This window comes from Pantherophis guttatus, chromosome 12 (assembly GCF_059756535.1).
Source record: "Pantherophis guttatus breed Tessera chromosome 12, ASM5975653v1, whole genome shotgun sequence".
Lineage (NCBI taxonomy): Eukaryota > Metazoa > Chordata > Lepidosauria > Squamata > Colubridae > Pantherophis > Pantherophis guttatus.
The window spans coordinates 25,759,559-25,782,259 of NC_142074.1; the positions used below are offsets into that span (position 1 = coordinate 25,759,559).

At 50.4% G+C, this 22,701-nt stretch overlaps 1 protein-coding gene across 1 annotated transcript; it reads right to left on the bottom strand.

Moving 5' to 3' along the window:
• Positions 1-582: 582 nt before the first annotated feature.
• WDR44 (WD repeat domain 44) lies at positions 583-20,998 on the bottom strand. The gene is made up of 20 exons (XM_034441674.3): positions 20,813-20,998; positions 15,503-15,539; positions 14,853-14,930; positions 12,197-12,851; positions 11,980-12,110; positions 10,505-10,600; positions 10,051-10,187; positions 9,659-9,742; positions 8,736-8,842; positions 8,101-8,252; positions 7,863-8,001; positions 7,686-7,750; positions 7,174-7,287; positions 5,945-6,067; positions 5,495-5,686; positions 5,229-5,330; positions 3,992-4,107; positions 3,678-3,805; positions 2,847-2,978; positions 583-1,738 (listed from the first exon to the last, which is right to left on the bottom strand). The coding sequence occupies exons 1-20, from the start codon at positions 20,890-20,892 to the stop codon at positions 1,644-1,646; spliced, it is 2,763 nt and encodes a 920-aa protein (XP_034297565.2). The 5' UTR covers positions 20,893-20,998; the 3' UTR covers positions 583-1,643.
• Between the last annotated feature and the right edge of the window lie 1,703 nt (positions 20,999-22,701).

The window sequence follows — 22,701 nt, forward strand, 5'->3', positions numbered from 1 at the left end:
ATTGTGTTGGGGGGGGGGGGAGTGCACCGAGGGAGCTCAACCAATCTCATTGAACATGTTGTGCACTGACAAGAAATAATAATAATAGTAATAGTAATAATAATAAAGCTTCCTGCAATAACACCAGCGGAACTGCAAAAGACTGCGCTACTTGGAACATCGTACATCTTAAGAAGGTATTTGGTTGATCCCTAGGACGCTGGCACAACCCCTATCAACCATTAGCACCAGTCCATGGTATTGGTGGTGCATTTTTGAATGTTCAGTTGACTTTGAGTTTCATGTTAATGAATAAAGATAATAATAATATAATAATAATAATGAAGAAGAAAAGAAGAGGAAGAGGAGGAGGAGTAGTAGTTTGGCAGAAAGCAGTGAGGGGCACAAAAAATTCGGGACCAAGCAGGGCATCCCTTCTACTGACATTGGACCACTTAATGCTTCTGGAAAAACTGGCCCCTCCAAAGTTGGGGGGGATGGAAAACATGGGACAAAATGGACCAACTTGGGGCCAAGCAACAACCTTCGTATCGCTCTGTTGTGTGTGTGAGATTAAAAAAAAATAAAATACAAACACCAACATTTCTCAGTGTGACCCATTTTTAATAACACATCCTTTGTTTTCTTAAGCAGCTGCCACCCTCAACAACCTTTCTTGCGGGTTTCACCCCTGCGAAAGGGTTGCGTCATTGGTTATTGTTTTACAAATATTTACAAAGCCTTTTAAATTCAGTTTTTAACTCTAAACAAGGATAACAAAACAAAACAAAACAAAAAACTTAAAACTACAATATTTTTAAAAATATGTAAACAGTTTTATTTTACATCGTTTGTAAAATATAAGAATTGTTCCTAATGCAGCTTAAGTTGCTTTAAAGTGAGCGTAGTATCCCTGTGCCTGGGACTAAGGAATGAGAAACTCTTTTCGTAGAAATATTGTGCTCCAGTGTGCAAAAAAGGGAACAGAACAGAATCGAGTGCACAACAGTGAGAAGATCACAGAAGTCCACGTTATAAAACACCGAAACGAGGTTGCCGCTAATCCATCTGCGGGGTTATGATTTGAAAGGAGGATCGATCTCACGGAACTTAAAAGGTCTGGCCAGAAATGCAGCTCGGGTTACGGGAAATTAAAAAATAGATCCGCTTTTGCAGGGGGCAGGATTCTGGGGGCAGAGGGGGCATCGACTTTGTGCAATGGCAAAGAATCGGGCGCCACTGAATCAACTATATTTTCACCTGTGCAAAACCGTTCCTGGGTGACCCCCGAAAGGAACATCTCTGCGCGTGGATATCTCACTGTACTTTTCGTGCAGGAGTATTCTGCATCCGGGGCATTACGAAGCAGAAGAATTATTTGGAAATCGCAAAGGCTCATTTTTCTCGTTTTGAGTAAGGCTGCTGGCCGCTCTTCCCTTTCTAATCTAAAAAGCAGTGGGGAAGGGGCTTTACGGGGGGGGGGGGGAGGGGAGAGAGAGAGAGAGAGAGATGCTGCTTTTTTGGGAGCTCGAAGTGCAGCAGCCTTAAACGAAGGAATTTAACAATAAGACAACCTCCAGCGCCAGATTATACGCTGCGTCACCAAGCACAAGATTCACACCCGGGTACCATGATCGACAGGCTACGGAGTTACTGGCGACTTTTCAAGAGAGGTTTTTCTTTTTGTTGATAAAGACTTTGATGGCTCCGGTGAAATCGGCCGAGAGAAGCACCTCGGTGTGGTCTGCCTTCAAGGCTCCTGAAAAGACAGAAGCTACGGTTTTAGAAAAGAGGAAGGGAGGGGGGCGCTTGCAAAAGACCCTCATTCGGAAGCCTCTACCCCAGTGTTTCTCAACCTTGGCGGCTGGATGATGTGTGGACTTCAACTCCCAGAATTCCCCAGCCAGCAGAGCTTCTGGGAATTGCTGAATTCTGGGAGTTGAAGTCCACACATCGTTCAGCGGCCAAGGTTGAGAAACACTGCTCTACCCGAAATCCCTAATTCTGCTCGGGATCAGAGACGAGGAAAAGGATTTAGGAGAGGAATCCCCCCCTTCCACAAACACTGCAAACCCAGAGAATGCAGGGGATTGTCTAAAAATTTGGGGTGTGTGTGTCTACATGTGGCCAGGTTTTCTATTTTTCTCCCTGGATTTTGGAGAAGTATTTTGGTGAGATTAGTATAGTATAGTATACTAGTATAGATCTCAATAGATATTTCAAGCTATTTAGCTCTCGTCAGCTAGCTGTACCCTTTCTGGGATTCGAACCCTGGCTACTCCCTTTATTTCTTTGTCGGTAAAATATAAATTCAACACAAAAATAGTTTGTCGCGGAAGTGGCTGCCTGCAGAGGCTCCTGGATTGGGGCTGAAAAGCGAAAGCGGAAGCAGTATGCTCTGTCCCATAGTTGGATAGACCAGGTTGCCCCGATAGACCGAGCCCACCGGAAAAAAACCCCACCACTTATTTTGGTGAGATTTTCTTTCTCCACACCACACAACTAGCAGGCTTCAATCCCACCCAGCGTGAAATCCCTCTGGACTGAATTGGGGACGGGAGGCCCTGAGCTGTGCTGGTTCTCCTCCTTCCTTTGGGTTCAGTTCCAGTTGGTGTTGATGGGGGGTTTGGGTTCAGCTGGGGGGTTCTTTTTGGGGTGCCACAGGACCTGGTCCTCTCCCCTGCCTTGTTTAACATCTCCTGCCCCAGCAGCTAGGAGAGGAGATCAGAAGCTGCAGGGGCTAAAAAACTGGGGCTCAGTGGCCCTTGTGGGCCCAGATTGTGTTTGTGGGAGCCTCTTCAGGGACTGGGAAGTTGGGGGAAGCTGGAGGAGACCCCAGGCCAGAGAAGGCCACCCTGGACACCTACCAGAAGGAATGGGGTCTGCAGCCTCTGAATCTTCGCTTTTGGTTTCTCCTGGGGGCTTCTCAGCTGTTTCGGAGGAGACCATCAGGCCGGGATTCGGGGCGAAAATGGCAGAGGTGACCACAGCGTTGTGCGCTAGAAAGAGAAGGAAGCTCATGAGGAGCATTTTCTGAGGGAAAGCAGGAGACGCCCTGCCCAGTTGTGGCGTGCGCAGACCAGATCCAAGGTAAGAGTTTTCGGCTGTGTTATTCTTCTTTACGGGGATTTTATTCTGTATAATATCCTCTGGGAAAGTTTTTGACCTTGAGGACAACTCAAGAGGCGTTCTAAGTGACTATTTAGCTTCTCCAGAAAATTCACAAACATACGGAATAACACTGCAGAGCCTTGGTAGTACAGTGGTCTAAAGCACCCTGTTATTAAGACCAGCTGCCTGCAATTACTGCAGGTTCGAATCTCGCCAAGGCTCAAGGTTGACTCAGCCTTCCATCCTTTCTAAGGTAGGTAAATTGAGGGCCCAGTTTGTGGGGGCAATAAGCTGACTTTGTATAAATATACAAAAGGATGAAGGCTATTGCTTAATGCATTGTAAGCCGCCCTGAGTCTCCGGAGAAGGGCGGCATATAAATAAATTAAAAAAAAGCCCCCTCTCCCCCCACCAGCTGGTTCCACCTCTGGATTTTACAAGCCTATGGTTGCAACCTGTTTCTTGAGGCTCCTGGACACTCATCAGCCAGCTGCCTCCCGCTGTCCTAGACCAACACCCAGGACACCTAAAACCCACCCTCCTCAGAGCGAATTCAGGGGCCCGAGGGGTGGGCACCTCTGCTTTACCTTTGACCCCCTCCCAGAAGTCATTGCGATCTCTCCTGACGGAGGAGAATTTGCTCAAGTCGTGGTAGGTGCTCCAGATGTAGACGTACTTGTCTTCCGAGCCGCTGACGATGTAGGTGAAGTCGTGGCTGGAGAGGGAGAGAGGAGCCCCCTTTCACTTCCAGCTCAGGTTCACCTCTCCGAACCGCCCCCCCTCAGGGGAAGCCCCGTCAAGGTGAGCAGGTCCCGAGCTCCGAATTTAGGACATGTCTGTCCTGCCCTTCAGCCAGGAGCTCTGAAGCTCCTTGCTTTTCTTCCTGGTCCCTCTTCCTCACCTGAAGCTGGCTTTGATCTGGCTGCTGCTGTTGACGTAGCCCTTGTACTTCATGGAAAGGGACAGGTCCCGCAGATCGTAGAGTCTGATGCGCGAGTCATTAGAGGTTACCAGGATCTAGTGAGGCAAGGAGGCGTTTTCGTCCAAGGGCTGGCCTCTTTTGACCCTGAGTGGCAGATGCTCCCCTGTGCCACCCCTGGGATTAGCTGTCCATTCTGCTTGCTTCGCATTGCAACTTTTGCCAGCTTGACATCGGCGACGGTGGGAGGGGGAAGAGACTGGAATGAGGGGGATTCAGGGGGCGCTGGGCTTGGCCCTGACTGTGAGGAGTACCCGTCAAGCATGAGGTCAGCAAAAGGCACGCGGGCGGAGATGGGAAAGGCGCGAAGGCAGGGTCCCTTTTCGAAACAAACGGAGGGCTTTTAATTGGGCACTGGCCGATAGCATGGAGGGTGGGGTGGCCAGGGGAAAAGAGGGGAAGTCAATTGCATCGTTTTCATGCCAAGCCAACAGATTCTGCCTGCTCTAATCTGTAACTGCTTTATTCTCAATGTACTCTTGGGGGGGGAAATGAACCAGGAGTCTTTCTTAGCTAATTCAACAAGTGAGATGATGCCTTCAGATTGACCTGTGTTTTCAATGCTGGAATGTGTGTCCTCAGATTTATGGCCCAAATTCCTTTGGGAAGTCATGGGCTTTGGTGACTCCCGCTGGTGGCGGTGGGAATATGAGCTGAAATGTGGGCATATGGGCCTGGGCAACTGCATGTGAAGCCCCCCAATCCCCAAGAGGTCAGTGGGCACGCGAAATTGGCAAACGGGCCGTTTTCAGCCTCCGCAGGGCCTCCGGGGAGGGGCGGGAGAGGCCGTTTTCACCCTCCCCAGACTCCTAAAGAGGCTCTGGAGGCTGGGGACAGCAAAAAACGGGCCTTCTGGTCCCACTGGAAGTTGGCAAACAGGCCGTTTCTGGCCTCCGGAGGGCCTCCAGAATGGGGGTGGAACAGGCTGTTTTCGCCCTCCCCAGACTCCTAGACAGGCTCTGGAGCCAGGTGAGAGAGAGAAAAACGGGCCTACTGGGTCATCGCGTGCCAGGAATGGGGTGGGCTGGGGGTGTTTGTGAGCGCATGTGCGGGGCGCATAGAATTATGGGTGTGGGCACACATGTGTGCGACCCCCACTCCCCTGGCCTGGCACGCGATGGCAAAAAGGTTAGCCATCACTAGCCTACCCTGTCACTACCTTGTTTTCACCCGGCAGGGGCTCGATCCCCGTGATCTTCCTCCCCACTCGATTCCGTCCTCTGGTCGACCGCACATGGATCTGAGTATGATACTTGAGATGCTAAAGAGAAACACAGGAAAAGAAGGGAGCTTTCACGGGCGCCCCGAGATACAGAAAAGGGGCCACGGCAGACATGGAAGTGGGCCCTGCGGAGACTCCAAGGGGAAAGCCACGGGGTCAGCAGTGGCTCCCGGAGGCTGAAAGCTGGGGTCCCAGGGGCTCACCTCCGTGTCGTAGAAAATACACCGGCCGTCGTAAGTGCCAATCACGGCGTATTTGCCATTTTGGCAAAAGTTTGCAGCGGTGATCAGCTTGGTCTGTCCGTCCACCTCGTTCCAAAGGGCCACTTTTTTGTCAGGGATGTTCCAGAGCCGAAGCTTGCCGTCCAGCGAGCCGCTTAAGAAGTATCTGTCATCCTAAAAAAGGGGCCAAGACGAGCCCTTTCGACTCAGAAACCGGGATATCGACCCAGGGAGAGGCATCGGGGCAGCCTCACCTGGCAGCTGCCAGAGGACAATCCCGGGCCCGTCTGCTCAAAGGCGATGCCCGAAGTGTCCTTCCTCAGCCGTGTTTGGGTATGCTGGATCTCCCTCCCTCCCTCTCAGGGCGCGCAAACCCGCTTTCCGCGCAAAGTAGGGAGCCCAAAATTAAAGACAGGGGCCGCCGCCACTGACCCTGGGATGGAAGGCGATGGCAGTGACAAAGTCGATGTGCTGGAAGCAGCAGAGGCACTCCCGCCGAGATATGTGCCAGAGCCGCACGGTCTTATCCATGGACGAAGAGAGCAGGAAGTAATTCTGCGGAACAGGAAGCAAACGGGGGGTTCGATTTCTGGGGTGCCCCAAACTACAGAAGGACCTTTATTTATGCATTTATCAAACTTCTCCCTCAAAGAAGGAGTGGAGGACCTTTACGGCCCCGGCCAAAGAAATGCAGGAGCGAAATAAGATTTCATCTGCACGAATAACGGGTGACAGATAACTGAGGAAGGGAATATTCAAATCCGGTTTTGGAATCTCCAAATTAATCAGGGTTGGTTGGAGGTAAACCACAATAGAACATTTTTGATCTCTCGTCCCCCTTGTTTGGCGAAAAGGGAGGGTGCCTGGTTAGGATTTTATGGCTGTCCAAGCTCTTTGCTGGTTATCTTCAGGAAGGAGCAGGCAATACCTAACTGCCATTTCCCAGCACACGAGAGATCAAAACTGCTTTAAAATGTACCGTATTTTTCAGAGTATAAGACGCACCTACCTTTTTTGGTGAGGAAAAGAAGAAAAAGAAATCTCCCTCTGCCTCTGAGCAATTTTGCCTCGTTGCAGCAAACAGCAAACTGCCTGCTTTACTTTCATTTTCATTTTCAGCATAGCTTGATTAGCACCAAGGGAAAAAAAAAATCTGCTCCAGCAATTTACCTCCTTGCAGCAAGCAGCAGAGCCCTGTGCAAAACAGCTGAGAGCAAATCAGCTGAGAGTCGGGAGGCTGATCCAATCAACTTGTGCTAATTAGGCTGTGCTGAAGCTGAAAGGAGCTGTTTTTTCTTGCTGTTTGCTTGCAAGGAGGTAACTGCTGCGAGGCAGAGGCCAAAGGGTGGGCGGGGCTACATTTGATGTATAAGACGCAGCTAAATTTTCACCCCCTTTTAGGGGGGGAAAAAGTGCGTCTTATACTCCGAAAAATACGGTAAACAGAATTTTATTTTTTTAATTGGCCAAGTGTGATTGGACACACAGGGAATTTGTCTTGGTGCATAAGCTCTCAGTGTACATAAAAGAAAAGATACATTCATCAAGAATCATAAGGTACAACACTTAATGGTAGTCTTAGGGTACAAATAAGCAATCAGGAAACAATATCCATATAGCAATATAAAACGTAAACAGCCAGAGGAAATGGGATCCCTTACTTTGGACCAAGACAAATCCAGGAGATCGGCCGTGTGCCCTTTGTATTTGCAGAAGGGCCGCTGTCGAAACGGTGTGCTCTTGTCATCGGGGTCCTCGTCGGTCCCGCTGCACACCTGGAAAGCAGATTTAAAAGGATGACAGGCAGCCCTCCCAACCGGTGACATCCCACCTCCACTTCCTGGATGCAGGCAGGGGGAGCAGCCCCCCCCCCACCCCCCAGCTCCAATTCCTGGTCGTTCCCACCAAGGAAAACTGATTTGAGCCCTTTAACAACTAGACGAGGAAAAGCGGTGATGCCTTTTGAAGCCATTCCTCTCTGCAACCCTGTGTTTTCTCAGCCTTGGCCACTTTTAAAGAGGCGTGGAACTCCCAGAATTCCCCAGCCAGCCTAGCCAAGCTGGCTACCGTGGGGGCTGCAAAGAGCTCTTTTCAAGGGTGAAGGAGAAACACTGAAGGATAGAAAACTCCAGGGAGGCCCCTCCAACCTTGTGGGTGCAGCTGCCCGACTCACCCCCGTATCGTTATCCGACTTGGCCGAGTTCAAACTCTCTTGAGACGGGGAGGGGGAGACGCGGCCTGGAAGGCAAGACAGGACACCAGCTGAAAGGGGCTTCTCTGAAGGACCACCCCCGCTCCCTGCTCCAGGTGAGGTCGGCTGCCCGGTAGCCCAAGCAGAAGATGGGGGCACCTTCCGAGTTGTACTTCATCCTCATGTTGTTGAAGTAATCAAACGCCGTCTTCAGCACCCAGATCCGTACGAGGTTGTCCTGGCCCGCAGAGGCCAGCAGCCGGCCGCAGTGCGAAAACTTCATGGTCCAGACGGCCCCCTGTCCGAACCGGCAGATTTGGTTTAATGAGCCCTGCGCTCAAAGGATGGCACACACACGCAAAGCCCCTCCGGCCGGACCACGGGGGCCGCAGCTCACCATGTGCTCCCCGCTGAGATCCTGCACGACTTTCACTTGCTCGAAGTCGTACGGCCCCTTGAAGCCGTGGGCGGCTTTGAATTTCACCGGCCGCGTGTAGGGCATCCCCTCGTCATCACTGGAAGACGGGTCGTCTTGATCTGTGTGGAAGACTGAGAAGAGAGGGCAGGTGAGGTTCGGAGGCCGTTCCTTCTGGGCTTCTCGCAATGACACGCTCCAGAGGTCGCCAGAAGGCCGACAAGAATGGAAACCCAAACCCTTCCACCGAAAAAAAGCCCCACCCCATAATTCTGCCTTTAAGACAGCACTTTTGGATGCCAAAAAAAAAATGGCATGGAGATGGGCATGGAAGCTGTTGTGTGCCAAGGAGGAGGGTTTTCCCCTGTCTTGACCCAGGAATGCCAAGGGTGGAACCCAGGGGGGAGGTTGGCTTGCAAAACTAGCAGTGGGCTCTTCTGGCAACATTTCAGTCATTCCTACAGACTTTGGGTAAGATGGTCCCATCTGTGCAGCCACTGGAAGTGGTGGGGTCCGCATCGCAGCGAGCAAAGGCAGCGGAGCTCATAAATTCAGCCCCGCCACCCCCCCTTTTAGGATTCAGAAGCCCCCTCCCTCTGACTGCCTGCCTCACCCACCTTCGTCTCGGACGCTCTTCACTTTGTTGACGGCCCGTTCTCCGTACTCTTCAGCCAGATGCCGAGCCCTCTTGACCGATTTGCCCAAGAATTTTTTCAGCTGTGTCCTTTGAAAGACAGAGAAAGAAAAACTCTTTCGCCAACCCGTTTTCGTCAGCAAACATCTCTTGACAGGTATACTAATTTCAGAGACACCCGTGCAGCATTCCCTGCTCCACCACTGCCTGCTCAGAACGTTTGACGGATGGGCTCATGGGGCAAAGCTAAATTTGGAGGGATTCAGACTGAAAACCTTGACGTCCGGCTTCTCTGCGCCATGGGACGAGTCCGTGATTGCTTTGAAACCCTGGCCTGTTCGGCTGTTTTGGAAAATGTGGTGTGTGCAGGGAGGGGGAGGCAGGGTTTGGGGAGAGCTCTAGTGGTAGGTCAGACAGGACTCCTTGCATCCTTGAGAAAGTTGGGGTACCTTCCAGAAATCCCTTGGTAGTACAGTGGTCTAAGCACCCTGTTATTAAGCTGGTTATTAAGACCAGCTGCCTGCAATTACTGCTGGTTTGAATCTCGCCAAGGCTCAAGGTTGACTCAGCCTTCCATCCTTTCTAAGGTAGGTAAATTGAGGACCCAGTTGTGGGGGCAATAAGCTGACTTTGTATAAATATACAAAAAGGATGAAGGCTATTGCTTAGCACATTGTAAGCCGCCCTGAGTCTCTGGAGAAGGGCGGCATATAAATCAACTTAAAAAAAAAAAATCCCTTGAGAAAGACGACAGAAACGGGAGGAGCAAAACATCCCTGAAAACAGATATCCTGATTTGCAGGCTGAAGCCATTTCGATCAGTCCTGATTTTCCCCCAAACCCCACTATAAATAAAAAGGAAAGAGCAGATACCCCCCCACACACACACTTCACCCTAAATCTCACGTTTTCTGTTTCAAGCGGCCCCCGTCGGTGTCGCTCTGCTGCAGCTGCATTTTGTCTTCATCATCCGACTGGGCCCCGTCGTTACTGTGCAAGGCAACCAGGGAGGAAGTTTGGTGTTAGTGACTTGAGGACCCAAATCTCCGGGGCATCAAAGAGGAAGACTGCCCTGTAGTGTGCCAGGCTCAGCCTTTGGAGGCACAGATGGCACCAGGGGCTGCAGGAGAGCCACTGCTGCGGTAAACGGTACCGGGAGCTCCGAAGAGCACCTCTGGGGCTCAGGCGCCTCCTTGCAGCCTCATTTACGCTTGGGGGCAGCTGCTGAGCGGCGCAAGCAAGAGAAATGGGCAGGTCTCAGAAGTGGCGTGAGGGGATCCCCGCGCTGGGCTCCGTACCTGACGTATTCCTTCGTCCGCCGCATGATATGCAACGTCAGGGGATTGATGCCCGTGGGCAGCTTCTCCTCCGCCAAGCTCAGGGGTATCTCCTCGCCCGTGTCCAGGTTCTTGATCATGACGCTGGCCAGGATCTCCTACAGGGAAGGGCGGGAGAGACAGCGGTGAGCTTCATCTTTTTGGATCCTTCCAGGCTGGCCGTCGAGGGCCAGAGACGGATTCGGATCAAGATGCATCGAAGGTGCAAACCGGAGGGGCCACTTTGCAGGGGAAGGGCCCCTTCTTCTGCAACCACAAAGAGCCGCTCTCGTTTGCCTAGAGGGGCTCCCAGATGCTCGGATGACAGACCTCCCAATGGGACACAGCTCTGCAGGAAGCACGGCTGGAAAGAGCTTTGCCTGAAGTTCAGCACCAGCCACCTCCAATCCGCAAAGGCAACCCCACCCAGGCCTACCTCGTCTGTGAGTTCTCGGCCCGAGTTCGATCTGGGTCTCTGGGGTCCGATCACTTCACTTAACACCACCTGACCATCTGCCGATTTCCCGTTCTCCTGCAATGACAGGAGGCGTGTGAAATGCAAATCAGAAAGAGGCGGAAGACCCCCCCAGCCCACCCGTCCTGCGGTGCTGCAAACAGGATGGGAGCAGATCCCATACTAGAAAACTAGAAAAGGGGCTTCCCTTTTGATGCTTGGGATATGGTGGCTACCTATTTTTGCAACCCTTGCTGGGGAGTGAGCACCCTGACCAGATTACAGATTATTAATTAGAGTTGGAAGGGACCTTGTAGGTCATCTAGTCCAACCCCCCACCCAAGCAGGAGACCCCACACCATTTCTGACAAATGGCAGTCCAATCTTTTCTTGAAAGCCTTAAGTGATGAAGCTTCCACAACTTCCGAAGGCAACTTCTGTTCCATGGGTTGATGGTTCTCACTGTCAGGAAATTTCTCCTTATTTCTAGGTTGAATCTCTCCTTGTTCAGTTTCCATCCATTATTCCCTCTCTGGCCTTCAGGTGCTTTGGAAAACAGCTTGACCCCCTTCCTCCTCTCTGGGGCAGCCCCTCAGATATTGGAAGATGCTCTCCTGCCTCCCCTAGTCCTTCTCTTCCCTAGACTAGCCATGCCCAGTTCCTGCAACCGTTTGTCGTACGATTTATCCTCCAGTCCCCTCATCATCCTGGTTGCTCTTCTCTGCACTCTTTCTAGAGCAGGGGTCTGCAACCTTAAACACTTAAAGAGCCATTTGGACCCATTTCCCACAGAAAAGAAAACACCGGGAGCCACAAAATCCTTCCTGTGCCTGACTATCTCTTGAGCAGCCATAAAACTAGCATATGTAGTCGAATTAAACGTTCTGTTTTCGTCTGAAACTTTTCTTTTCTTGGATTTATCCATGGTTGGCCTATGAGGCGTTGAAAAGCTCAATAAATCGTGCGCCGGCAGGTGTCGCACATTGGTGGTTGTGACGCATATTCTGAGTGACAGGGAGCCGCAGCAGAGGGGTGAAAGAGCCACATGCGGCTCCAGAGCCCCAGGTTGCTGACCCCTGTTCTAGAGTCTCAACCACCTGACCTCTGACCTGAGAGAGAGCATGTACAGGATTGCAAGACATGACTCTAGGTTAGGACCCTGGGGGGGGGGGAGGAGGGGAGGAGAGAGACCAAGCATGCTGGCGTTCTCGCCTCCCTGCCAATCAAATGCAGCCTTCTCCAAACAGCAGCTTCAGCTAGACTGTGGCCAGTTTTTCTCTCTGGAATGCCGGCTTTGTACATGCAAAGAACATCTAATCTTTTTTAAGAGGCGCCCCCCCCCCTCCCCCGGGTGTTTGGCGACCTCCCCTAAGACCACTCTCTGAGGCTGCAGCACATCCGCGTTCCCCAATCCCAACCGGTGTGCTCTGGCCAACCTCCACTCCCCATTTGCTCACCTGAGCGGTGACCACTTTGTCGCCGCTGGTGGCGCTCGCCAAGTCCAGGGAAGGCTGAGAGTCTTTGGCCATGGAATCCAGGGAGGTGTTGGGTGAGAGGAGGCCACCCAGGGAAAAAGGCTCCCGAGGAACTACGGAAGAAACGTGGAAGTTGAAAGTGGGGCCGGAGCGACAGGGACCCCTCAGGGAGGATTTGGCTAAGAAAATAAAGACTTGCCTTCCAGGCCAGGAATCTTGCCGGTCTCGATTTCCGAGTCGCTCTTTTTCTTCCTCGGTGGGGGGGCCGGACGGGCAGGGGGTGGTGGCCTGGGGGGCGGGAATGCCACGGGAGGCGGGGGCCGAGCGGGGCCAGACTTCTTGGTGCTGGCCACGATATCTGGCTCCATGGTCAGCTGTCGGGGGGGTTTGGCCGGAGGCGGCTCATCGGCGGCCGAGGAGCCTTGGGGGAGTGGGGGATCCGAGGACGGTGCCTGGTCGGAGCCATCTGGCTGCTTCAGGTCGGCGGTCTGGCAGCCTTCCTCCTCTTCCTCTGTCGGGTCTCCTCCATCTGCTTTCCGCTCTCGGCTCTTGCTAGGGCTTCCTGCGGAGGTGACCGCGTCTTCCCCTCTGAGGTGATCTGCCCCCTCGTTGCTGGAAGGCGGTGAAGCCTCCTGGGATGCCACCCCGTTGGCCAGGCCCTCAGGGGCTTCGTGGGGCCCTTGCGGAGTGGCTTCCGCGATGAAGAGTTCGGGAATGTGGTGGTGGAGATCTGCTCCCGAGATCCAAGTGTTTGATTGAGACGAGGGGTTGGTCAGTTCCTTTTCGGGAGGGGCCAAGGGGTCATCCTCAAGCCGGTCGGCTTTCTGGCTTTCTTCTATGATGTTGTCAATGATCTAAAGAGCAAATAAGGGCGTAGCTGCAATTAGACCAGAGTTACCGTATTTTTCAGAGTATAAGACGCACCTACCTTTTTTGGTGAGGAAAAGAAGAAAAAGAAATCTCCCTCTGCCTCTGAGCAATTTTGCCTCCTTGCAGCAAACAGCCTGCTTTACTTTCATTTTTGTTTTCAGCATAGCTTGATTAGCACCAAGGGAAAAAAAAAATCTGCTCCAGCAATTTACCTCCTTGCAGCAAGCAGCACAGCCCTGCGCAAAACAGCTGAGAGCAAATCAGCTGAGAGTTGGAAGGCCCATCCAATCAACGTGTGCTAATTAGGCTGTGCTGAAGCTGAAAGGAGCTGTTTTTTCTTGCTGTTTGCTTGCAAGGAGGTAACTGCTGGGAGGCAGAGGCCAAAGGGTGGGGGCCGGTGGGTGGGCAGGGCTACATTCAGTGTATAAGATGCACTTGAATTTTCACCCCCTTTTAGGAGGGAAAAAGGTGTGTCTTATACTCTGAAAAATACGGTAGCTTAATAACCACTGGGGGAAAAAAAAAGAATGTATAATCCAACCGGTCACATGGGCAGTCCATTTTATCATGACGACTTAGGATGATAATGAGCAGGCTCTAAAATGACTGTAAGCTGAGGGCTACTTGCGTTGGTTTATAGCAGAGGACTCCAAACTTGACAACTTTAAGACTTGTGGACTTCAACTCCCAGAATTCCTCAGCCAGCTGGCTAGGGAATTCTGGGAGTTGAAGTCCACAAGTCTTAAAAGCTGCCAAGTTTGGAGAGTCCTGGTATACAGCATTGGATTTAACCTTGAAAGAAACCGATTATCACGAAGATCCAGTATTGGGGGAAACACAGGAACTTTTCTCTAAATCAGGGGTCTGCAACCTTAAATACTCAAAGAGCCATTTGGACCCGTTTCCCACAGAAAAGAAAACACTGGGAGCCACAAAACCTGGGTGGGTGTGGCCAACTCGATGTCACTCACTTCTGCCAGTCACATGAACCCCCCCAGCCACGCCTACTCAGCCAGTCATTAGGGCAGAGAACCAGTTGTTAAAAAACACCAGGAACCACAAAATCCTTTTCACATCTCTCTCTCTCCCCTCCCTCCCTCTCTCCTTCTCTCTCCTTCTCTCTCTGTATCTCTCTATGTCTCTCTCTCTCCCTCTCTCTGTATCTCTCTGTCTCTGCCCTGGCTGCTTCTCCATCCCCCACTGTCACCCTTACCTTCTCAGGCCAGGTGAGGAGTGACTGGGAGGGGCGGGGCCAGCCAGTGGTCAGGGAGCCACAGCAGAGGGACCAAAGAGCCACATGCGGCTCCGGAGCCGCAGGTTGCTGACCCCTGCTCTAAATAGAGCAAATTGCCTTTTTAAAAAACAAATAACCCAAGAGGCACAGTAAGCGTAGCCACCGCAGGCTGCAGTCCCTGCTAGCTTTGATCTTGTCACAGGTAAGCAGAATCAGAGCTGTTTGGGACTTGGATGGGGACCACCCTGAAAATGCAGGAGCGCAACGCACCCTTGCTCTAATTCTTTGCCGCTGTTATGCTTGCGTTTTATTCTGCCGATTCCGTTTTGAATGAGGGGGCCCAGGTTTACCTGTCAATATTTATAGGGGAATAATACAGGCACAAAAAGCGCAGGCTGCAAATGACGCACTCTGGAGACGTTAAAACCCGAAGAAATCTTGAGCGTTAACAACTGTGCATTGCATAACATCAGCAGCGTAATGATTTTGATCTCCGTACCCATTTCGCAGGCCTCAAAATAAGACACAGATTTAGTCTCCCTAAACACAACCCCCCTTTTTAATCTTTTCTCTCTCTAGCACATCCTATCCTGGAAAAAAAAGATACCGCAAAACTAAAGCACTTCAATCTTGAGGATTAAGAGGTGGTGAAAGCGAGACAGAGCTTTCCCATAAGTTGCTTACGAGAAAAGCCACCCAACAGCACATTTGTCATCCTTTCACTGCCAGTTTTAAGTTGTGTAGAACAAACCTTTTTGGGGTCATCTTGCTTGATGTCCACGTCTTTCCCTCCTTCATGCTCGTCCACCAGAGAACCTCCGTCCGGCTCCTGGAAAACAGGATTGCAGGTAATCAGCCTCGCCATAAGAAGGTGGAAGAGTCCAGTGGTTGGGCTTCCACAGGCGAGTGGGAACTGTTGCCTCCGGCCAGATGGAAGGACGAGTTGGAGAAAACTGACCTTGATAATGCTGATATCCAGCGGCAGCTAAAATACCTTGGCACTGGCTGGCATTTTCTCACAAAGTTAAGAGAAGCATTGTGTCTGGGATCCAAGGGCAGATAAGAATGGCGGCACTATAAACGTTGTTCTTAATCTTGGCGTCAGGTGGACTTCAACTCCCAGAATTCCCCAGCCAGCATGATGGCTGGGGATTTCTGGGAGTTGAAGTCCACTGGTCTTAAAGCTGGCAACATCGAAGGGAGAGACAACACCCTCGCCCAGCTCTTCTCTCTCCACCCCACCCCCAGTCAGTAGGCTAGAGGGCATGAATTATATATGCTTTAAGAGAGGGGAGCCCAGGCGTTGCCCTGCCTAGTTAGGTGCTGCAGTTCCTGAGGCCTTCGAAGGGAAAGGACAGGCTTGGTGCTGCATGGCACAAATATTGACACAAAGAGACACACCTTCAGTGCCGACGTCCCCGTGACTTTCGTTGGCGACCTGGTGGAGAAAAACAAAGACACGGACCAGATAAGACCAGGAGGAGGGAACGCCCACCAGCCATTTAAGAATTAAGATTCTTTCTCTCGTTCTTCAGCTCAAGCGAAACGGGCTCCTGCTTGCTCAGCCCCTCAAGATTAATGCAGTGTCCGGTCCATGACATGCCCTCTGTGGTGACCACAAGCCCAAATGTCCCCCATTAGTCAATGGATTTTTTTCGGTAAAGGTTTCTCCACTGCAACCAGCTGAAATGGCAATTTCCCACTGGGCCAGTTTTGAATGCCATTTTATTTGCTTCCCTCTTTGGTCTCAAACACTGATTGTGTGAACAGAAGCCCCTGGCTTCCCCAAGTCCCCTGCTGTGTCCATCCTAGTTGGCTGTCACCTCCCAGGCCCACAGACAGAGCCGGCCCCATTGCTTCTGTTGTGGTCCACCAGCAGCCTGCGGAGCTAGCAGCGGAGTTGGACAGTGAGGAGGCTGGGGAGGAACATGGACCAGTCCTGGAGTCCAGGGAAGGCCGGGATGAGGGCTCTGCATCGGAGGCAGAGATGGGGCCAGGGCCATCTGGGAGTGATGTGCGGACTCCGGAGCCCCCAGAGTCAGACAGCAGAGAGGCAGAGGAACAGGAGGAGTCTGTTCTCAGTGTGTGCATGCGCAGAGCTGCCAGAAGGCAAGAGCACCTAAAGCAAAAGGGACGACTCGGGAGTAAGGCCAGTAGATGATTGGCCCCTCCCATAAGGCTTAAAAGAGCAGCAAAGGCACTTGGGCTCTCTATAGGAAAACAACATTGCTAAATCTGTTTCCAGTCGGTGTCTCTTGTTTCTGAACTTCGTGGGGCTTTGCTAAGAAAGGCCCTTGGAAGGGTGCCAAAGAAGATAAAGGTTTGTGCTAAGCCTGAAGGACTTCTTCTGAAGGACTTGTTTTGCAATTAATTTGGACAAAGCTGGGAATGAAGTAATTCTCAGCTGTTACAATAAAATAGATTTGTTTGGGACTAATTGTGTCTTGTAATGACTAAGTGAGCCTAGGTGATAACAGCTTCCTTCCCCTGTTGGGGATAGAACGGTGTGGCCTCCGAAAGTAAAATTTCTACCTTCCTCTGCACTGCATTAAAGAGGACGCGAGACCAGGACTGACTTCTGACCGCCCAATACTGCGGGACCCAAGAGTGACCAGGCCTAATGCCATCCCAGCCTCTGGCAAAAGGCAATGTGGAATAATGCGGTGTTCTGTGAATCACGGATCTCATCTTTGGCATGGATGGATGAAGGCAAAAAGCTATTTCAGAGATTAGATTTCTCTCAGCCTCTTTGGCAAAAACAGCGGTAGGTCATAAAAGCAGCCATAAACCACCCTGGGGGTTTAATTGTGCGCAAGGAGAGGGAAGGGCTACATCTTCCTCCTTTTTTTTCCGGCAGAGAGCATAGCCAAGAGAGGGGAGTTTCTCTGAGAAACGAGGGGGAGCATTGCTGCAGAGCAAGGCAGACAAGTGAGCCGGTGCTAAGAAAGGCTGACTTCCTTGTCATCAAACAAGGGAAAATCCCCTTCGTCAGATTCATTCTTCAACTGGCTAAAACTGCAGAAGTTAGCCAAGGGACTCCTTCCAAAGACAACAAGGAGGGATGCAGAACGTGCAATTGGAAAAGACACAACCTTGTTGTGAGGAAGGTTGAGCCAGAGACAGACTCAAAAGTTACCTTTTGCATCCGTGCATCGGAGTAGACTTAAACCTCAATTCCTTGCTCAAGGCTGTCACCATTACACTATAAAGGCTTGTCCAATGAGGAGCTTCTTTAGCAGTCCAGCCTGCCCCGTTTTACAAAGCTCTCTTCAACCAAAAACAATCTTGCAAAGGAATCATCAGAATAGTAAAGCCTCATTCAACATGGCTTCTCTCTCTCTCTGCCCATTTCTGAATGTGGGAACATTCAAAAGCTGAATCTGCCTCGTTAACCGCATCCGTTTTTTTATGGTCCAGAGAATTTGTTCTTCAGAGACCGGCCAACTGTGAAAAAGACATCCTGAGAGCTGCTTTTCTGAGTTACAACTGCAGAGGTAGCTCCCCTAAGAAATATACACCCAGCCTGAGATTCCTTCCTCTGGACAAAGTATGAGAGCATATCTCAGCTGAAGATGGAGCCCCAATTGGACTCCATATATAGAATAGAATAACAGAGTGGGAAGGGACCTTGGAGGTCATCTAGTCCAACCCTGTTTAGGCAGGAAACCCTACACCACTTCAGACAAATGGTTATCCAACATCTTCTTAAAAACCTCCAGTGTTGGAGCATTCATTGCATAAATGAACCCTATTTCTATGGGAGCTTAAGATGCTTTATAAAGTGACGGCCACAAAGAGCCTTGCCCCTCAAGCTCATGATATCATCCGTGATTTTACCCTGTTTTCCCGAAAATAAGACATCCCCTGATAAGAAGCCCAATTGGGCTTTTGAGCACATGCGCTTATAAGCCCCCCCCTGAAAATAAACCCTCCCCGAAACACATGCGCAGCTGGTCCCCGCCATTTCTTCTTGTTAGGTTTAGGGAGACAGAGCTGGAAATCAGGTAAGATGGCAAGAGGAGCCCCGTCTTACTCCCAAAATAATAAGACCTCCCCGAAAATAAGGCCAAGTGCTTATTTCGAGGTTCAAAAAAATATAAGACAGGGTCTTATTTTCGAGGAAACACACTATCATTCAGAATTGCAAAGCCAGGGAAGCATGTGCCACGCAAGGGCCATGCATTCGTTCATCCAAAATGTATCCCACCTATTCCAATTAAACACTGAACTCTCTTCACAAGTGACCCATAAAGTTTCTGGCTACGTTACCGTACACAAATTCAGCTTTAACAAACAAGCCGAAGAGTTTGAAAGAGAGGGTTAAGCTGAAGTTACAAGCTATACACCATAAACACACTCCGACATTTTGTAAAACAATGCTTTCAAGAAAAAAAAAAAAACCCAAGTCTTTTGTTTGTTTTTTTGCACCAATATAGAACCTTCTTCATAAGGCTGCACGAAAGGTGGAAATGCTTTCTCGTGTCCTTCCTTTTTCTCTTTGTGCTGTTGGTTTGGATGAGAGAGAGAGAGAGAGAGAGAGAGAGAGAGAGAGAGAGAGAGAGAGAGAGAGAGACGTGGCCAGAAATGAGTGGGGCGACTTCTAGAAGGAAGGCAATCAGCAACGCATCAGGTTACAGGTTCCGAAGTCTAAGATAAGGGAAGTCTCATGAAAGAACCAGCCAGAGCAAAATTGCTTGCAGTTTTTAAAGAAAGGTGCATTTAGCTGCTGCTCTAATTTGGTTGAAGAGCTCTTTGAGAGAGAGAAAACCGCTGACTTCAAATGTGGTTCATGAAAGCAAATATGAATCATCCCTCATCTCCTGCACCCTGGAATTGTTGAGGCTGAAAGCAACAATTGTGTATGGAAGAGGCTTATTCAGCACCTATTCAGCACCATGGGACTTTCCTTTGGACAAGGGCCCGTCTCTGAGCTACCCACATGGGACTTTCCTTTGACAGTCTGGTGATAAAGAAGGGCCCATCTCTGAGCTACCCATAGCTACTTCCTCCACGACTCTTCCAGCAGCAGAGAAAGACTAATTCACTCATCCAAGTCAGGTGACGTGAAGTGTTAATACCACTTTATAATGCCTTGGTAAGGCCACACTTGGAATATTGCATTCAGTTTTGGTCGCCACAATGTAAAAAAGATGTGGAGACTCTAGAAAGAGTGCAGAGAAGTGCAACAAAGAGGATTAGGGGACTGGAGGCTAAAACATATGAAGAACAGTTGCAGGAACTGGGTATGTCTCATTTGATGAAAAGAAGGACCAGGGGAGACATGATAGCAGTCTTCCAGTATTGGAGGAGCTGCCACAAAGAAGAGGGAGTCAAACTATTCTCCAAAGCACCTGAGGGCAGGACAAGAAGCAATGAATCAGGCCTGCAACAGCCGTCTTTCCATGTCTCAGGTTGCCACACAGTGTGGGAGGGGGGGCAGTCTGGAATGTCAGACAAGACAACAGCAGACCATCCTGTGGGAACCAAGATCATCTCAACAGGTGCTGGCCAGAGACGGAGGGGGGTTGCCGAGGAGATGCCAGAACACCTAACTGGACAATATGACCTGTGACCACAAGAGAGGGAGTTATCTTTTCTTTTAACTATATGGAAATATTTAGAGCTGGTTTTATTTCCATCCATGCAGATATGATGTACTCAATAAAACAGTCCTTTGAGAAAGCCGAAAGTCTCGGAGTGCCGGCTCCTTTCGCGGAGGGAGCTTTGGGGAGGCTGCTGCCAAGTTGGACCCCGAAGGAGAAACAGGGGGAGGGGGCAGAATATCAGTGTGAGCATTTCCCTCCCCCCCAGGTTTTGAGAGAGGCCAAGAAGAGACGGCCAAGGGCAGCCACAGGCTGAGACCCCCTTGGCAGAGATGGGGCGGGGGTCAGATAGGGGTGCTACAGATGTGGAGGGTCAGGTGGGCGTGCCAAAGAGGGGGGGTGATATGGGGGGGGGTACCAAAGATGCAGGAGGTGCCAAAGATGCAGGGGGACGGGACATGAGGGGGGACCTGGGGGATGCCAAAGACGGGGTGGTGGTGGCAAAGATGGGGTGATATGGGGTGGTGGTGGTGGCGGCAAAGATGCGGGGGAAGGACGACGCATGAGGGGTGATATGGGGGATGCCAAAGATGCAGGGGGGGGAATACATGAGGGGTGATATGGGGGGGTACCAAAGATATGGGGGGACATGTGGGATGCCAAAGACGGAGTGGTGGTGGCAAAGATGCAGAGGGGGACGACATATGAGGGGTGATATGGGGGTGCTAAGAGGGGGGGTGATATGGGGGGGTACCAAAGATGCAAGAGGTGCCAAAGATGCGGGGGGGGGGACACACACGAGGGGTGCTATGGGGGGGGGTACCAAAGATGCGGGGAGGGGCCAGATGGGGGGGTGCCAATGTTGGAGGAGGCCCCGACTGCCCCCACCCTTTCGCCGGGGGGGGGTCTCACGGGGGGGAGGGGCTGCCTTGGGAGATCCAGGAGAGAACCAATAGGAAAGGGGCAGAAAGGGGACGGAGGGGTGGGGGAGGCGAGGAGATTCGGGGCCAGGAAAGCTAATAGGAGCCGAGGCTCCTGCAGGGCCGGATTCCGCCGCCTCCTCCTCCTCCTCCCTGTGGGGAGAGAGAGCCGGGAGAGCCTCCCCCCCACCCAATTCCTCGAGACTTCCAGGCTCAGCCCACCCCCCACCCCCTCCGGGCGGACTCACGCCAAGGGGCTCCCGCCGTGCTGGGCGACGTCCTCGGAGGCGTCGTAGAAGAGCTCCTCGGTATCCGAGTCGGACGCCATGGCGGCGGCGGCGGCGCCGTCGGGGCAGCAGCGGCGGTGGAGCAGCGGAGCGGGCTGGGCCGCGCGGAACTCTCGCGAGACTTTCCCCCCGGGAGGGGGCGTGGCCGGAACCAGCTGGGCAGGCGGAAGGCGGAAGCGCCCCGCCCACTTCCGGGGGTGTGTGCCAGGGAGAGTCCGGAAAAGCCGGCCGGCGGGGCTCGGGCGCCGCTTGCCGCTCTTGCCCAGGCGGGAACTCGGTTGCCGTCGAACCGGGGTGGGAATGGCTGTCCCGATGTGACGCTCAACAGACTTGAATGCGTCTCGAGGGAATTCAAAAGCGAATGGAAGAAATTGAGCTCAGGTCTTGGTGGCCAAGAGGCGTCATCTACTCTGGTCTCCCTTGAATTCCCCCGATTCCCTTGAGTTTTCCCATGACCTCAGGCTCTCCCGCTTGAGCAGGGGGGTGGGCTAGATGACCTCCAAGGTCCCTTCTCCAGGTCTATTCCGATGGACTGATTTGAATTGTCCACCTCTTTTAACTCTCATATTTTTGTATCTTATCTATCTATCTCTCTATCTATCTCTCTATCCTATCATCTACAGTATCTATCTACCTATCTATATCTGTATCTATCTATCTCTCTATCCTATCATTTACAGTATCTATCTACCTATCCATCTATATCTATCTATCTATCTATCTATCTATCTATCTATCTACCTATCTATATCTGTATCTATCTATCCTATCATCTACAGTAGCTATCTACCTATCTATATCTGTATCTATATCTATCTCTCTATCCTATCATTTACAGTATCTACCTATCCATCTATATCTATCTATCTATCTATCCTATCATCTACAGTATCTATCTACCTATCTATATCTGTATCTATATCTATCTCTCTATCCTATCATTTACAGTATCTATCTACCTATCCATCTATATCTATCTATCTATCTATCTATCTATCTCTCTATCCTATCATTTACAGTATCTATCTACCTATCCATCTATATCTATCTATCTATCTATCCTATCATCTACAGTATCTATCTACCTATCTATATCTGTATCTATATCTATCTCTCTATCCTATCATTTACAGTATCTATCTACCTATCCATCTATATCTATCTATCTATCTATCTATCTATCTATCTATCTATCTATCTATCTCTCTATCCTATCATTTACAGTATCTATCTACCTATCCATCTATATCTATCTATCTATCTATCTATCTATCTATCTATCTATCTATCTATCTCTCTATCCTATCATTTACAGTATCTATCTACCTATCCATCTATATCTATCTATCTATCTATCCTATCATCTACAGTATCTATCTACCTATCTATCTATATCTGTATCTATATCTATCTATCCTATCATTTACAGTATCTATCTACCTATCCATCTATATCTATCTATCTATCTATCCTATCATCTACAGTAGCTATCTACCTATCTATATCTGTATCTATATCTATCTCTCTATCCTATCATTTACAGTATCTACCTATCCATCTATATCTATCTATCTATCTATCCTATCATCTACAGTATCTATCTACCTATCTATATCTGTATCTATATCTATCTCTCTATCCTATCATTTACAGTATCTATCTACCTATCCATCTATATCTATCTATCTATCTATCTATCTATCTATCTATCTATCTATCTATCTATCTATCTATCTCTCTATCCTATCATTTACAGTATCTATCTACCTATCCATCTATATCTATCTATCTATCTATCCTATCATCTACAGTATCTATCTACCTATCTATCTATATCTGTATCTATATCT